Source organism: Colius striatus, chromosome 7 (assembly GCF_028858725.1).
Source record: "Colius striatus isolate bColStr4 chromosome 7, bColStr4.1.hap1, whole genome shotgun sequence".
Lineage (NCBI taxonomy): Eukaryota > Metazoa > Chordata > Aves > Coliiformes > Coliidae > Colius > Colius striatus.
In genome coordinates this window covers 16,651,726-16,668,114 of record NC_084765.1, presented here as the reverse complement: position 1 = coordinate 16,668,114, position 16,389 = coordinate 16,651,726, and the positions used below count along the sequence as shown (strand labels likewise).

At 54.3% G+C, this 16,389-nt stretch overlaps 1 protein-coding gene across 2 annotated transcripts; it reads right to left on the bottom strand.

Moving 5' to 3' along the window:
• Positions 1–2,670: 2,670 nt before the first annotated feature.
• Positions 2,671–13,313, bottom strand: IFITM10 (interferon induced transmembrane protein 10). 2 transcript variants are annotated; one of them, XM_062000067.1, is made up of 3 exons: positions 13,170–13,313; positions 11,787–12,201; positions 2,671–3,581 (listed from the first exon to the last, which is right to left on the bottom strand). In XM_062000067.1, the coding sequence occupies exons 1-3, from the start codon at positions 13,280–13,282 to the stop codon at positions 3,432–3,434; spliced, it is 678 nt and encodes a 225-aa protein (XP_061856051.1). In that variant the 5' UTR covers positions 13,283–13,313; the 3' UTR covers positions 2,671–3,431. The 2 variants fall into 2 exon arrangements, with proteins under 2 accessions (XP_061856051.1, XP_061856052.1); XM_062000068.1 differs by lacking the exons at positions 2,671–3,581; positions 11,787–12,201 and adding an exon at positions 12,205–12,966.
• Positions 13,314–16,389: the final 3,076 nt, after the last annotated feature.

Genomic DNA, 16,389 nt, shown 5'->3' with positions numbered 1-16,389 from the left:
TGGTTTGCCATCTCAATTTGGGGTTCACCGACACTGACAAGATGAAGCATCTTGATGCCACCGTGCTTTGAAGACCTCTGCAGGAATAAGTGATCTTTCTTTTTTCCTAAGCAAACTTGGAAATCTATGTCCCCTCCTTCATTTTCCCCATTTGGGGGATGTTTTCCTGCTGCCGTGAATTTGGAGAAGTTTCCATTAACATGAAGAGCGGAAGAACTCTTCAAGAGAGGAGGGGATAGCACAAGGGCTTTGCTGTTCCCAGCCCAGAGCAACAGGAGAAGCTGAGGATCTGCCTGCGGTCAATTGTCTGGGATTACTGCATCCTCCTCTGCTCCTTGGTTCTTGTCTGAGGCAGGTCTGAGTGAACCTCTGACCTGCTGCAGCACAGCAGTTTCAGCATCCACACTTCCTACAAGGCAGGCAACAAATAAGAAATCTGATGGTTTCTAGTAACAGCCCACCCTCTCCGTCCCTGATGGTTTATGCATAAAAAAATGCTGCAGAGTCAGTTCGACATTCCCCTGGTTCATTAAACCAGCATCCATTTTCCTGCAGATAAGACGGTCCGTCAGGAGAAGGAATGATGGCAACTCATTTGTCACACTTGTTAGATATACAAGAGTCTGGCTTTGGGTCACTTCCAATTTTGTGTCAGCTCTGCCTGTCTGTGAGCAGCCCTGCGCCCACGTGCCAGGCAGGGCGTCTCTCTCCTGTGTGGCACAGGAGACAGGGACAGTGTGGTTTTGCAGAGTCAGGGTGGTCTCTGAGTGCAAAAGTGCTTACAAGACAGCTCTGAGTCCCAGCTCACAGAGAGGAATACGCTTGTCATTCCAAGAGATGCCAGGTATGTGGGTCCTGTCATGGTCTAAACCTGTGGCTCTGGGCCCCTGGCACAGTGAGCCATTCATGTGAGTTATCCCCGAGCCTATCCTACCAGGCTTGTGTTTGGGCTGCAAAGCTTGAGAGGTACAATGGGCACCCAGGCAGTGGAAGTTATCAAACCAAGACCCAGGAAACAGCCAATGTGAGCTCAGTGCAGGTACAAGGGGAGGGAAAAGGTGATGCAAGCTCATTGCTGCGCTCCTCCTAACCCTCAGATGACTTCAGGGTGACTAGTCTGGGTCTTGCCTAAACTAACACTGTCCCAGTGTGCTTTGAATTGCTCCAGTTATCAGATGCCAGCTCAGGGTGGCTGCAACGTGAGTCATTTTGACTGCACCCTCTTTGGAGGCATTGCCATCATGACAGGTTACCTCCTGCCTCTGCCAGGGACAAGGATACAGCCCTTAGATATGTTAGGATGAAAATGCTGGTGGCTAGAACCCCTCAGATCTTGCTTCAGGGAAGGGAGCAAGAAGTAACCAAGAGAAGCTGGGAAAAGTCTTGACCTCTGGGTGAGTGATCATAGAGCAGTTCTCTGTTGTCTCCAGTGACAGGACAAGGAGTGATGGACATAAGCTGGAACACAAAATATTCCACATAAGCTTAAGGAAAAAACTTCTTTGCTGTGAGGATGAGGGAGCCCTGGCACAGGCTGCCCAGAGATGGTGTGGAGTCTCCTCTGGATGTTTCCAAACCCACTTGGACACATTCCTGTGTGACCTGATCAAGGTGAACCTGCTTTATCAGGGGGTTGGACTGGATGATCTCTAGAAGTCCTTTCCAAGCCCTGCCATTCTATGATTCTCTGAGTCTATGGCTGAGATACTTCCCAGGACACTGTGTGCTGCTCATGGAATTTCAGTGCAAATCAGACCCCTGATCTGGTCTGGTGTGGGAATCCCTTCAACGAGTGAGGCGGCTGGTAGGACTGTGGGTCTTTCTGCCTGTAGCTTCCCCCATAAATGAAGCCCAGGCCATGGTTAAGGCGTGGAGACCCAGGTAGTAGGGAGGTGACATTTCATGAGGCCTTCAGGGATGCATCCTCATGGTCTGTCCTCATGGCTCACTACAACACAACCCTTACTGAGCACAGCCCAGAGACAGCATATTGATTGAACCACGCACTCAGCAGAGGATGAAGTGTCACATTCCCCAGCTCTTGCTGCACCTTTGCTTTTGTGGTTGCTGTCACCTCCTCCCAGCTCCATGGCTGGTCTGCAGTGACCCATCTTCCTTGGTGTAAGGGCATCTTAGAGTGGGAAAAAGAAGAGGCAGCTGCGGCAGATGAGATGAAAAGTGAGAAGAGTTGAAAAGCTGTGTTTTAGTCCCAGTCTTATCATTCATTTGTAGTGGTTTCAAGACAGGGCATGTTGATTTGCAGCACCACATGCAGCTATAGGGGAGGGCTCCGTGCACACGGCCTCTCCGAAATCTGGCTCTTGGCAATGACTCTGGGAAGTGCTGCAGCAGCAGCACGTTTGGATCATGGTGATTTATTTCTATTCTCAACATTGGTCCTAGCAGGGAAGGGGGCACCTGCCCGCTCGGCTGCCCTTGCCTGCATGCCATTGATCAGCTGTCACAGGAGTCATTGAGGTCTCTGCTCTTAAATCTGGATCTGCGCCCTCCTTCACAACTGCACGTGGCCCCGACCTGCAGCAGCATCCCTCACTCTTGCTTTAAATCTCTCCCGAGCAGCCACCGGTGACATTAGCATTTTCTATCGCCTGCCACAGGGACCAGGAATCCAGCCCTCCTAAGGAAGGAAATTAACCCAGCAGCAGCAGATTTCAGAGGTATCTTTTATTGACCATTTACAGAAATACAGTAGCACTCGGTTTAGGGGTCTTAGGCGACTTCTCCAGAAGGTGCTTTCCTTCTCAGCACTGCCGGGAGATCCCAAGGACAAACCTGCCCTTTAACATTTTGGAGTTCCTCTGGAGGCTTTGGGGCTCCCAAGCATGAATTACCTAACCCCCTCAGCTCTCCAGGGGTTGGGACTTTGAATCAATGAATGAAATCCAAGAGAAGAAAAGGAAAAAAACCTGTTGCACGTCAGGGGGGTGGGGTGGGGGGTTCTGAACACACCTGATATGTTGTGAGTTGGCCCTGCTGTGGCCCCCATCCATCCCTACCCATGCCTCCTGCTTGGCAGGACCCCTCTGCTCCCCAGAGCTCAGCTCTTGGCTGCCAGCCATGCATCACTCTGGGCTTTGCACACTCTTGTCACACAGCTTGTTGGCCATAAAATAAATATTTCTCAGTCTGTTTTTCTCCCTGTACATGTGTAAGAGTCAGACCCTTTCCTACAGCAGTTCACATTCTGTTCGTGGGCAGGAAGGGTATGCTCAGCTGGGCTGATATACTCATTTAATTTTTACTTATGTATTTAATTGGTTGCTTTTTTGTTTTTTCTTTTTGCAGTCAAGGTGGAGTGGTTGGTTGGTTTGTGGGTTGGTGGGTTTTTTTGCGTCCTTGCTACAAGAAACAACTGCAGACACTTCTGGCATAGAGGCATTTTGGCGGTGGCCACTGATGTTGGCCTCGCTCTAGTAGTCAGTGAGGGGGTATCGCAGGAAGATGAAGATAAGGATGATACAGAAGGTGGCAAGGGCCGAGCTGGTGATGTTAAAAAGCCGGGCTGTCTTCGCATCTTCAACTGCTCCATTTAAGTCATTGAGGAGTTTCTTATCCCGGACCTGAGACCCCCCCCCCAAAAAAAATGGTTACATAAGATAAGTGGGAGATGTGTCAAAGACATACAACTTGCTTCAAGTAACACCCACAGAACCTAATGCATGTGTAGGGTATCTGCAGGGTAGATGAGAGCTGGGCTGTGCCTATCTGCATTTGAATGCCTGAGGTGCTGTAAAACACCCCAAGGTGAACTTTGAGCGCCAGCTCTGCTGTGGGTTTAGCTTGTGAAGCCAAGCACTGCAATACCTGTGGGCTGGAAATCCCTGGGAGTGGAAAAGACTTGGAACAGTGACCCATTGCTGTTACCTACAAGACCCCTGTGGCCCCTGGAGTGAGACAGGGTCACCTTGAGTCTGAGGGTGCAGAAGGGAACTGGGGTGCCATCGTGCACCCCACTCACGTGGGCACTAACACATCCTTCTCCCCATCCTTCCATGGGCACTCCCATGTTGGGACTGAGCGGGCTGAAACCTGACACGGCATCCTCCTGCAGCTCCAGGGCTGTGCACGAGCCTCCAGCATATTAAGTAGCCCTGGGTTAATGAGATCCTTTTGCAGGGCTTATGCGGCTCTAGCAGCATCTCTGCCACTGGCAGTTTTCAATCCTGACAGCATTGTCTGCTCTCTTCCTTACCCTGCCTTCATGAGTTTGCCTCAGGATAGCTCTGCAGTGGGGAAGGATTGTGTGGGACCATGTTGCTGGCCTGTCCCCAGCTCCTCCAGACTGCCAGGCAGTGCACAGCACCAGCAGGCAGTAGGTGGCACTGACAGGCAGAGATGCCACTAGCAGGCAGCAATGCCACGAGCAGGCAGAGGATGGCACTGACAGGCAGTGGATGGCATTACCAGGCAGAGCACAGTACTAACAAGCAGTGGATGACACTACTAGGCAGTGCATAGCACTGACAGGCAGTGGATGGCATTACCAGGCACCAGGCAGCAATGGCATTGCCAGGCAGTGAATACCACTTGTAGGTGGTGATGGCACTGCCTGGCAGCAGTGGCATCATCAGGTGGCAGATGGCCCAGCCAGGCAGTGGTGGCCCAGCCAGGCAGTGGTGGCACAGCCTGGCAGCTGCAGATCTGCAGTTTGGGCCCAGCAGATGAGGACTCGGGCTCCCTCTCTAGCAGGGAGGTCTCCCTGTCCCCAGAGTGCCCCTCCAGCCATGGGAGCCCTGCCAGGGCATTGCTAGCTGAGCGCTCGAGCAGGGTCAGGCTGTGAAAACCAGCCCCAGAAGCCTACCTGGAAATACTAAAAGGCTTTTATTGATCAGGAGCTTTCTGAAAAGACTCTGAGATGGATTCAGACCAGGTCTTAGTGACTTTTTGTCACTCCCTCCTGCAGTGATGGAGCATGGGGCTGTACTGAAAGCCTTCTGTGACTTGCTGGATATGGGGAAGGGTTGCTGAATGCCTCATTCCCACTGATGTGTGGCCTCCAAAACCACACCTCAGGTGCTCGAGCAACGTCCTGTGCTCCATCACATCAGTGAGGACCTCTCTGCACAAGCACCACCTGCTCCTCAGTAATCCTGGACCATGCACAGGGAGACTGCTGCTGGCAGGCACACAGGCAAGAATGAGAGCTCAGTTTTCCTCCTTGTATTTAATCCTGCGGTGCCAAGTCCTCGGCCTCTGTTGTGCCTTGCTCCTGGGAGCCTGCAGCTGGGGCTTGGGTCATACACCCATCACCCCACTGCTGAGAACTCAGCAGCTACTGGTCATCCCTCTGGGAGCAGGGACAGAGGTCAGTCTCGGTGGCACCCTGGGCTGGAGCTCCAATGATGCCCTCTGGGAAGGTAGCAGCTGGCAGCCTTTGTGTGTCAGCCGCGTGTCTGCGATGACTCACCTTTGAAATGATTTGGTAGGTTGAGCAGCCTCCCGAACAGCCCTGGGCACAGCAGAGCCAGGCAGCCTAGCGGAGTGAAGCACTGAGGTGCCCGGAGCCAGAGCCCCAGGGAGGCTGAATTCAAGCCCGAAGTCCCCCAGCCACTCCCCGCGGGCTCTTGGAAGCTCTCAGGCACTTTCCTCTTCCCAGCAGCGCGGCTGCCGGAGGCAAACCCTGCGCAGACCAAATGCCTTTTGCCCCTTCCTCTGCTGTTCGCCAGCCACGGCTGGGGGACGCGGCTCTGCTCCAGGCGAGCTGGCGTTTGCCGGTCACAGTCGTTTCTGCAGAAGACTGGCGGGGCCGGCACACCAAGCTCTGCAACCCTCCCCAGCCCAGCCGCTTGCTTTGCCTTTGTGAGGCCAGTCCCTCTTGGCCCCTGGAGCTATCTCCCAATCCTTGCCTCCTGCTCCTCCTGTCCCTGGGGCACCTTGCCACCTTAATTTCTGTGCCCATCCCTCTCCCAGGGCTCCCAGCAGCCTCACCCACCCGACACCAGCTCACACTTGTGCTGGCACTTCATCTCTTTCCCACGGCGCACTTAAGCAAGTGCCTGTCCTTGACTGTCCCCTTGGCCCTGCTGAGGGACGTGAGGGGCTGCCCTCTCTCCAGTGCCTTTAGTTCCTCTCAGTTACTCTTTTTTTTTTTTTTGTTCTTCCCATTTCTATTATTTCCTGCTGTTTGGGCCTAAACAATGGCACAACAGCCACCTTGAACCCTGCCAAAGGGCACCTAGCTGCCTCCTCTCCCTGCCCCACCAGCCAGTTCCACTCACCCATCCTGCGCCACAGAGAGCTCTGCCTGCATCCCCTGACTCCAACAGCCTCCTCTTCTTTCCCTTCTCTAGCTCTTCTCCAGCCACCCTGGCCTTGGTCATCTGGATCCCTCATCCCCGCCAAGTCCTTGGTCCTCTCTAATTTTTCCCCATACACCGTGGCTTCAGCAGTCACCCTCATGCAAATCATCCCTTATTATCCTTCATCAATTACATTGCAACAGAGCCTCTGTGCACCAGACAAGTGCCAGGGCCCCTGCAGCACACAGGCACAATGAAAAGGTGTTTCACTTTCCAAACCACACACAGCAATGGCCTCCTGCACCTTCCTGGGGTGCCCTCACCTCCTCCCACCTGCCCTTGCACCCCAGAAGTTTCCAGATGCCTTTAATGTCCTGCTGCCGTATCTGAGCTGAGCTCTGGAGGAGGAGCTCTCCAGGAGAGAAGTGTTTTAGTTCCTTCCCCACTTTGTCCTTAAGGAGATGCTGGTGTCTTTCTCATAGCTCAGCCTCAGCTTTTCCTCTTCATGCTCCCATGGCCACTATGACTGTAATGTGCTGGCAGCTGGTGCATGAGCTTCTGCAAGCCCTGGAAGCTGCTTCCTCCCACAGCTGATGAAGCACTGTGAGGGACGGGTCCCCAGGGTCAGAAAGCTGAACCCTTCCCAGGACTCAGGTGTGGTGTTTCCTTAGTCACAGGCTCCGCTCATCATCACTTTGACCCTTCTCACCTTGCCTAAAATTAGATGGGCGTTTTTGGCCCTGCTTTGCCCCAAGATGAGTGGTGTGTAAGGACATTACCTCTGCTGACTGTGGTGTTTCCAAGGACACCCCAAAGCACTGTGTGGTGGCCCCTCTGGAGATCCCACCCTCAGCAAGGCATTGCTCACCTCTGGTCTGTCTTGGCAACTCACATGGTTCCTTTCTCCTTACATGCCTGGCCTTCCACAAAACACAGCCTGCTCTTGTGCTGAACCTTCCTCTTCTTCTCTCCCACCAGTGAAAGGTGGCGGTGGCCTTTTCCTCCATCCTTGCTTGCCTGTCACCTCCCTGCTGCACACCTTGTCCTCTGCCATCTCAAGCTCACTTTGCCCCCCACCATCTCCATCTCACTTGGTCCTCTAATACTCCAGCATGCCAGTGCTCAAGGGCTCTTTCCTCCCTCTAACCACCATCTTCTCACCTTCCTCCCCTTGCCTTCCTTTCCAAGAATTCTCTTTACCTCCTATCACCCCACTCCTTCCTTGTCTCTTCCCCAGCAGCCACCTCTCCTCTCCCTGCTTGAGGCTCAGCCCCTATCATTTTTGGGAGCAGGGAACTTGCTTGTGCAAGTACAAAGTACTGCCTCAGCTTGCAAGAGGAGACAAATGGCTTATTGCTAATGAGGCTGTATTTAAGGCAGCCTGGCTGCAGCACACACCCTACAGCTGCTTGTCTGTAAACCCTTCTCTCTGCGGAGCTCTGCATCCCTACACATAAGGAGCTCTGGAGGGGATCCTTGGATTTATTTGCCCTGTGAATTGGTCAAGAGCTCTCCAGCCCACAATACCTCTGCTACACCGGCACTGGCGTCACGGGGCTGCCACCCCTGTGTTTCACCCACCTCTGTAAACCATTGTTCCTCTCGATAGCTGGGCTGAGAGTCTGCTTGAGAGGTCAGGTGCTGCAGCCTCTCTGCTGCTCAGGGTTGATAAACAGCCATGGGGTTGTGGTGGCCTGCTTCCACTCCAAACAGGGAAGATCAAGAGGTGATAAGAGGCGAAGGCAAACAGCCATGCCCAGAGGTATATGCCAAGGGCCTGGCAGAGCTAAGATCTCCTGGGGTGCTATCACACCTCTGTGGCCTGAAGGGGCAGGAAAGCTCCACAACCATATCCCACAGGCTGCTAGTAGGGCTTAAAAAGCCAGGAGGGCTTCTTGCCATCTTTATCTCTATCCAGCTGCCATGAGACACCTGTGCCATGGCTCATCTCAGATCCCAGTTCCTCTGATCGTGGCCTAATGAGTACTGAGAAGGACTCAGCACACCCAGTGGTTTCTGGAGGTGGACCTCTCAACAACCAAAGCAAGATCTCCTGCCACCAGGCACTGATGCATCATTCCTTACCACTGAGGAGGGAGGTAGCTGCCAAATATCGAGCCACGGCATTTCCTCCTGACCAAAACCAACTGAACCCAAAGTACTGCTGTTAGTATGATCCTCACAACTGTGCTGGGTTAGGGTTACTTTGGGGTTTCTAACTTTCCTCGCCCTGCTGTTTTATCTCTTCTTCCCCAACACCAACACACACAGGTGAGCACTTTGCTTGCTCTCCAGGAGCCTGACCTTGAGATGCCTGAGCAGCCAGAAATAACCCCTGGAGAGATACACTGCAGCCCAAGAGGCTGTGTCTGGCCCACTACAGGTGTAAATAAAGAGGAGGGTGGCATCACATTCTTACTCAGAACGCTTGGCTGGGATGTCTGTCACACAGAGTATTTGGCTTGGATGTGACGGTCTGCCCTCACCTGACTTCATGTGTTTTGAATAAGAGCAGATATTCTTTGGTGTTGGGGTGCTTTCTTCAGCCTTTTTTGTTTTTTCAGCAAATGGTGGTCACCATGAAATAGCATTTCCCTGCAGCAAGACATCTAGAAAGCTGTTTTATCTCTGTTTAACTCACAAAAGGCCAGACAGGCATGCAGGTGCTGTTTTCTCAGCTGTGGCTTAAATGAGAGAAGTGGACATGGGGAAGGAGGCAGCTTTATGGTAACATTCAAGTCTGAGACATCTGTCTCCCAGGCTTTGCACTGGTAAAACTAGTGGAAACACTGGGATGAGCTAAGATATATAATCAAACATCTTGTGGACTTGGGGCATGAAGGACCAACTGCTTTATTAACAATATGAATCTGGCAAAAGCAGCTGATGTTTATGGCAGGGTGATGAAAATGCTCTTTCTGATAATGAAAACGCTGATTCCTAAGGTTCCTACATGTTTCAGCTATGTAAAGGAAATGTAAAAACTGCAATCCAAGAACTGTTTAACGCTATCGGTGTACTGCTGGACCTTCAGCCAGGAAACCACTAGCCAAGGGCTCTGCCATCAGAGGTTCCAGAACAGGCTCGGGGAAGGGAAGGAGCTCCTCTCCTCTCCTCTCCTCTCCTCTCCTCTCCTCTCCTCTCCTCTCCTCTCCTCTCCTCTCCTCTCCTCTCCTCTCCTCTCCTCTCCTCTCCTCTCCGCTCCCCTACAGCACCTTGCTCAGTCTGTGCAGAGCACAGACATCCCAGAAAGGCTGGGATTTAAGTATTTGCTGCTGAATTGTCCTTACATTTAATTGCAGAGGAACAAGAAAAGTCTGAGTAAAAGGACATTTGTCCCCAGGGCATTTCTTGCTTGTGCTTTCTCCGAACTTCTGGGAAACACCTTATTAACTGTACAAGAGATGAAAACAGGCTTCTGGAGAAATTACCCTACCATGCAGCCTGGCTGGGATGTTGGGAGGGTCTCTGCAGTAGATGTGAGTGAGGAAGGATCCCATCTGTCTTAACATCCCAGTGATCTTCCACAGGACAGACCTGCTACTGCCCCAGCATCCTCATTGTCTCCTACCACCCACTCCAACAGCCCACAACGGCACTCACCATCCCTTTGGCCACTTTCTAGCCCTGTCCTGTGCCTGTGAGGGACAGTTTGGTTCTGTTTTCCCCCTGACACAGAATCAGAGCCAGTGGGGAGCTCCAAGACCAAAGCCCCAAAGTTACATCCGATCAGTTATCGCCTCCACGGTCCAAAAGCCAAGGATGTTTTTTGACAGCCATCTTCTAGTTTCCTTTCCCTGATTTGGAGCAATTTTGCCCATTTGTCTTCCCTCACTGCTGCTTCTCTTTTTTCACACCCGCTGGTGTTTATGTCCTCTGGACGTTTGCAGGCAGGTGCTGAGCCCATGCCTCTGCCCCAGCACCAGGCTCCAGCCCAGGGTTACTTCTGGGCTTTGCCCTTCCTTGCACCTCCTGTCAAAGGTAGTGAAGTGTCCATCCTTTTAAAAACCTCGTAGATGGCAGACCCTGCTCCATCTTGTCTCCTGGGGATGGGTCAGCCTGGTCCTCAGGCTGTGCTGTCCCTGCTGATGGCTGCAGTGGAGGAACTGCAACTACGCAGACCCCTGCTGTATCCACCACCGTGTCCTGGTGATGTGACACCCTTCCTCAGCCTGCTGTGACCATGCCTCTTTGCACAGAAAAGACACAACCATTAAAGGCAAATTTAGACGACCAGAGTATGAAAAATAAGGAGGAAGCCATTTTTTTCCCTCACTGGGTGAAAGAGTGGGCACTGTTAAGGGACTCCCTCCCCCTACTCCTGTTAGCCTGCTGCTGCCTGGATTTGCCCTTGGGTCAATCCTGCTCATGGTGATGCTCAGCCCTGGCACGATTTAAGCTATTAGGTGCTTTGTCTGGGCAGCAGCAAAGCCTGCTGCATGGTAGTGATGAGTGCTCAGTTCTCATCTCGGGGAAGGCGAAATTGAGGTAGATACCATGGTGCCAGTGCTGGTCAAACCCAGGACATGAGCCCACAGACTGTTCCCTGAGCCTTTCTGCCAGAGAGCCTGCTGGGCTGGGGAGCAGCCTCCTTGCAGCGCTGGGCACTCACAGTCCAGCTCAGGGCAGTTGGATGGGGTTAATTGATCTGCTTCAGTGACGAAGGCCGTCTGTGCCCTGGCCTTCCTCTAAATGCTGCCTGCCAAAACAAATCAGCTACCTCCTCTCCAGGGCCACCCATCCGCCCCGAGCTCTCTGCACATCCATTCAGTTTTGCATCTGGCAGGCAGGGAAGGGAAGGGAGGGCAGCCCAGGCCCCTCTCTCCCAGCAGCTGCCTCTGTGCTGGGCACCATCCTTGCTGGGATGTGCTACCAGAGTAACCTGGCCCCATCCCCATCACGGGCTGTGCTGCACGCCGTTGCCCCCTCCATCAACACAGCTCCACCTGCCCCCAGCCCCGATGCTGCGTGAAGCCCCCCTGCACTCTCTCTTCCACCTCCTCAGCTACCTGGGCTTGTACCCACGACACTGGCAGGTCTCCAGGGCTCGTCATGGGATTTATAGGGCTTGGGAGGGGGGAGCTGGCCAACAGCTCTGTTTTTATTAGGGAGAGGGCAAGAAGGGAACAGGCAGGATTGCCCGGCACCTTGGCAGCCTCTCCCCTCATTGCAACTTGCCAGGCACCAGCCAATCCTGGCTGTTTCTTACTGCTTCTGCCTGACCATCCGCCACTGCTGGATTCTCTCCTGATGGTCTCTAACTGACAGGATCCTTAAGAAGGGACTGAGTGCCTGTGGCTGCCTGTGGGTGCAGCACGAGCCCTGCCAGCCCTGTGGTGCGGGCCCATCACCCCACTGCCATGGTACGGAGGAGCCTGCAAGGGTCCCAGAGCAGGCTGAAGCACCTCTTTCTCACTGGAAGCCACATCCCTGACTCCAAAGCACGCCTCGGCTCTCCTCATCCTTATCCCGAGGGGCCGCATCAAGCCCCCTCCAGCCACCCCGCGCCTCACGCTCAGTACTCACTTTCAGGGAATAGGCCAAGGCGATGAAGCCGAGGCAGCAGAAGTTGAGGTATACGAAGTTGAAGATGGACCAGAGATAGTAGTCATTCACCTCGGTGGTGTCAGGGTAGATTTCAATGACGGTGGTGGGGTTGGTCATCGTCTTCTTCTCCACAGAGTGCTTGCATGGGACCGCTGGCCGCAGGCTGTCCCCTTTGCAGCTCTTGCTCTCCATGAGGTAAACGGCAGAGGAAGGGGACAGGACGGGCGAGGCTTGCCGGAGGGCTGGGGGCTTGGCAATGCAGGCAAAGCAGCCCTGCGGAGGGCCCTGCGGGGGCCTTGGGGTCCAGGCGACCCCCTCAAAGGGGCACGGCGGGCCCAGGGGGGGGTCCTGTGTCCTCTCCGTGGTGGCTGCCTCAGCGTCACCGCGCTCTACCCTGGCAAAGCAACACCCCCCCCGCGGTGAAACACGAGGGTGAGGGGAGAGAGAGGTGGGGGCAGGAGGGGAGAAAAACAGGGGAAAGGATCAGAAAGGGGAGAGGTGGGGGAAAGGCAGGAGAAAGAGAGGGATCGGGAGACAGAGGAGAGGGCGGGAGAGGAGTGAGGGAGCGGGCAGAGGAGAGAGGGAGGGGAGGAGGGCAGGCAAGAGCGGGAGGAGGGAGCACCGCTACACCCGGGGACCACGGAGCCGCCTCGTCGCGGAGCTGCCGCCGGCCCCGGCCCCGCGGCGGGGGCAGAGGAGCGGGCAGCGGCCCTCCCCCGCCGCTGCCCGCTGTCCTGCGTGACCCGCAGTCACGAGTGGGGGAGTGAATTGCACACAGAAAAAGAGAAAGAAATGAAAACAGAGAGAAACAGTTGGGAGGAGGCGGGGGGTGCCGGGGGAGTTGCCAGCTATCCGCGCTGTAACCCCTCGCCCTTCGGTCCGTCGGTCGGTCTGTCCGCCCGGCCGGGCCCCTGCTCGCTGTCCCGCGGCGGGACGGGAGCGGGCCGCGGGCTGCGGGACCGCGGAGCGGCTCTCGGTGCGGCAGAGCGGCCCGGCCCCGCGCCCTCCCGCCCTCTTGGAGAGCGGGGGGGGAAGGGGGGCGGAATTGAAGGTGTGTGTGGGGAAATTCGGCGTTTTTTCAGCTGAATCCTCGTCTCTGCGGGATTTCAGATGGGATTCCCGATTACCTCCACCTGCCAGCAGGTCCCCTCCCCGCTCCCTGTTTTTGGGGAGAGAATATCGTGACGGGAGAGGAGGAGGAGGGGATGAAGAGAGAAGATGGGGAAGAAGATGAAGAGGTCCCACCACCCCTCCCCCCCAGCCTTGCAAATAGGAGAGACTAGTCCACCTCAGGCTGCCCCCGTCCGTCCATTCGTCCATCCGTCTCCTCTGAAGGCATCAGGAGGAACGAGGGATACTCACAAGGAGGGATGCGGGGAGTCGCTGCATATCCGGCTCAGCACTGCCTCCGGCTCCGCTTCCTCGGCGCGGGGGTTGCGGGAGGCGGGGAGGGCGCGGAGATGGGGGGCACCCATGTGCTAAGGGTGGGCAGGGAGGGAGTTACGGGATGGGAAGGTCAACCTGCTGCCCTCCCCCGAACATGCTCCACGCTCCTCCGTGTCTCAGCCCTTCTCGTTTCGCCCCCCCACCCCCCCGCCCGGGGACGTCACCTCCTGCTTGGAGCATCCTGGTAGCGCCCGCTGGAGAAGGGCATCTCCTGGGCCCTGGCCGAGGGGCTTCCCCGGCCATCCCGAGGGATGCTTTCCCCAGCATCACCCACAGAGACTTTTGCAGTGGGGACTCTCTGCAGCCTTGCTTGCGGGCTTGTTCCCATGGGCCTGGGCAAAAACCTAAAGTCATCACGGCAGGGTGTGTTGGGGATGGTTTGGGACTGCTGTGACAAGGGTAGGGGGTGGCAATGCAGTGCTGTGGGGAAAAAGAAAGAGCTCGGTCTGTGGGAGATAAATGGAAAGGGGATAAATCCTGAGTGAGGGTGATAAATCCTGCCAACGCTGAGCAAACTCCAGCGTGGGCAGGGGTGGGAGCACCCAGCAGCAGGACACAGAGCATGTGACCGCCTCAGTGGAGGGAGGTGAGGATGTCACAGAGGATGGACAAGTCCGTGAGGATTTGGCCATGCCCAGCCTTGGCACAGCATGAGGGAAATGCTTGCTGCCTCTTGCTGCCAGCAGCCCTGGAAGCTGCCTGGAAACCTGCCTATGGGGAGCTGCAGTAACGTCCCCCAGGGAGGCAATGGCGGAGAGCAGCTGGTGCAGCACAGGGACGAGCTCACAGGTCAGCCGGGAGTACGCAGCTGTGGCACAGGGAGGGTGGGGACAGAAGGACACACCATGTCACCCCACAGCAGCAGAGCCCAGCATGGCGCAGGTGGCCCTGAGGTGGCAGCCAGTCTGGCTGGGGCACTGAGCAGGGGGAGCACAGGAACCCCAGAGTGCTGGAAACACGCTGACTTAAACAAAAGTTGTGAGCAATACCTGCAAGGGAAGGGAAATCCTCTGGAAAAGCCTTAAGCCTAACCTATAAAGTGCTGAGCTAAGAAATAAGGATGGTAATTGGCCTGGCTGTTCACAGGCATGTGTAGGGGCTCCCACTCCACGTTCATCCTCATGGGCTGGTATGATGAGAGGGACTTATGCATGCACAGCCCTTCCAGGCTGGGGGTGGGGGTGTGGTGGTGGTTTGATCCCTCTGAAGGCACCTGTGTTGGTTAAAAAAGGACAAATTGTCCTCTGGTTTACGATTTATTGGTGCTGAAGAGGTGTTGGGTCCTGCCAGAGTAAAGAAGGTTTTATCAGTGCTACAGCTGATAAACGGTCTGCTGCTATGGTCTCTCAACAAGAAGCTGCTAAGAAGCAGAAGCAGCATTGGGGTGAGTGATATTCCTGTGGAATTAAAAGGTTTGCAGGAGAGGCAGAACCACAGCCAGCTGTAGTCAGCTTTTCTGGAGGGCTTGGACAAACCAAGGCAACCTGCAGCTGTGCTATGGGGTTTCATTGCCACAGCAGCTACTGTTGAGCCTATTCATTTGGCTGGGGAGAGTTGTGTAGGTAGGGCTGCTCCTCTTCTTCACATCAGGCAGGGATGGAGGGTGAGCAGAAAAAAAGGTCAGAGAGGGGTTATGGAGGAGGGAACAGGAGGCAGCAGGGTGGTGTAGGGAAACATGGGATCAACCAGGGAGAACACATTCCCAGGTATGAATAGGATTGAAAGGTCAGGGAGCTTGGGTGGCTGTTTTTTCTCTTCTCTGAGTACCAGGTCAACCCTACATTTGCAAGAGCACTTTTGGTTCTTTGGGTTGGTAATTCATCATCTTTCTGGATCTTAAGTGTGAGCAGTGAGAAGTTTCTTACTGTGGACCACAATGGCATGTATGCAGTGTCATCACTTCTAAAACCATCTACATGACCCTTCAAAGTTAAGGAATTGGCTTAAAGAATAATGTCACAAGGTATAAACCCCCTCAATGTTCTGCATTATTTAAACATTCTTTCCATTTCCTGTGAGTCTTTAAAGGTCATGTGTGCAAGCCTTGAGAAGACCTGCTCCCAGACCATAAAGTGTAGGACCACTTTCCTTTTAAACAAAACCTATTGTGAGTATGAATAACTGCCTGCATTGCTGTGGCATGAAGGCCCACAGCCCCTTGTGCTAAGCATGGGACAAACAGAAGAGAAAGATGTTTCCTGCCCCAGAGCATTTCTCCTGTAATCGTGTTAGAGACACGTGGGCTGTAGCATAATCAAGCACTTTAAGACCCGTGAGAAAATCTTTCGTCTCAAATCCTACTCCAGCTCTCCAGAAGACTGCTGGCAGGACCTGCCCCTGCTTTTTTATCTGAAGGAGAAAGCCTACAACATTCCTCGATGGGTCACTAAGCCCCATAAGCAGTAAGATGGCTTGAAGCTTGGAGGAGGAGAGTCCATCTCCCCACTATCCCTTGATCTCTGTCTCCTGTCCTCCAAACTTTCAGTCCACATTCTGCTTCTTTTCCCTCCCAATGGAACCTAAAAATAAATAAATCCAAGAAAGAGCAGAAAAAGCCAGCGGCCCCCAAAACAACGTGCTCAGTCAGTCATGATGAGTAAAAAGTTTCCCAAATGAACAAATTGCTGAGTGAACCAGATGAGTAAGTTGTCTCCAGAAGCGAGGGGTCTCATCTTCCCTCCCCTTGGGCAGGTCCTTGTCTGAATGAGCTTCTGGCAAAGCCCTGAGCAGAGTTGGCTGGGGAAGGGTCAGGCCCATAGAGAGCCCTGAGGGTCATGGCCGAGCACCCCACTACCCAAGGGGACATGGAATGAAAATTTTTCTTTTCTTTGCATCAGTGGAGACATTTAATAAAGAGTGAGCTGTGAAATTGCCCTGCACAGGGAGTTGTGCAGAGGGTGCAGCGACCGCCGGGGCTGGGGAAAACCTGAAGTAATGTGGGGTGGTGTGGGGGCTGCACGGTGCAAGAGTGTGGGTGGGCAATCCTGCCTCTTGGCTTCTCCAGCTCTTGGCCAAGCCTGAGCCTGCTGTTGCTCCCACTGAGATGTAACATTCAGTACTCAGAGCATGATTAAAGGCTTAGGCAACCCCCCAGCAGCAACTACTCCCTCCTCTTCCCATTGATAAATATTTGGCA

What these genes read in the sequence shown, in the direction of transcription:
- IFITM10 (XM_062000067.1), bottom strand. Translation starts at nt 13,282, where the DNA reads ATGGGTGCCCCCCATCTCCGCGCCCTCCCCGCCTCCCGCAACCCCCGC. An exon ending in GACTCCCCGCATCCCTCCTT is followed by an intron (nt 12,202 to 13,169) that starts GTGAGTATCCCT and finishes TTGCTTTGCCAG; the next exon opens with GGTAGAGCGCGGTGACGCTG. An exon ending in CCTTGGCCTATTCCCTGAAA is followed by an intron (nt 3,582 to 11,786) that starts GTGAGTACTGAG and finishes GGGGGGTCTCAG; the next exon opens with GTCCGGGATAAGAAACTCCT.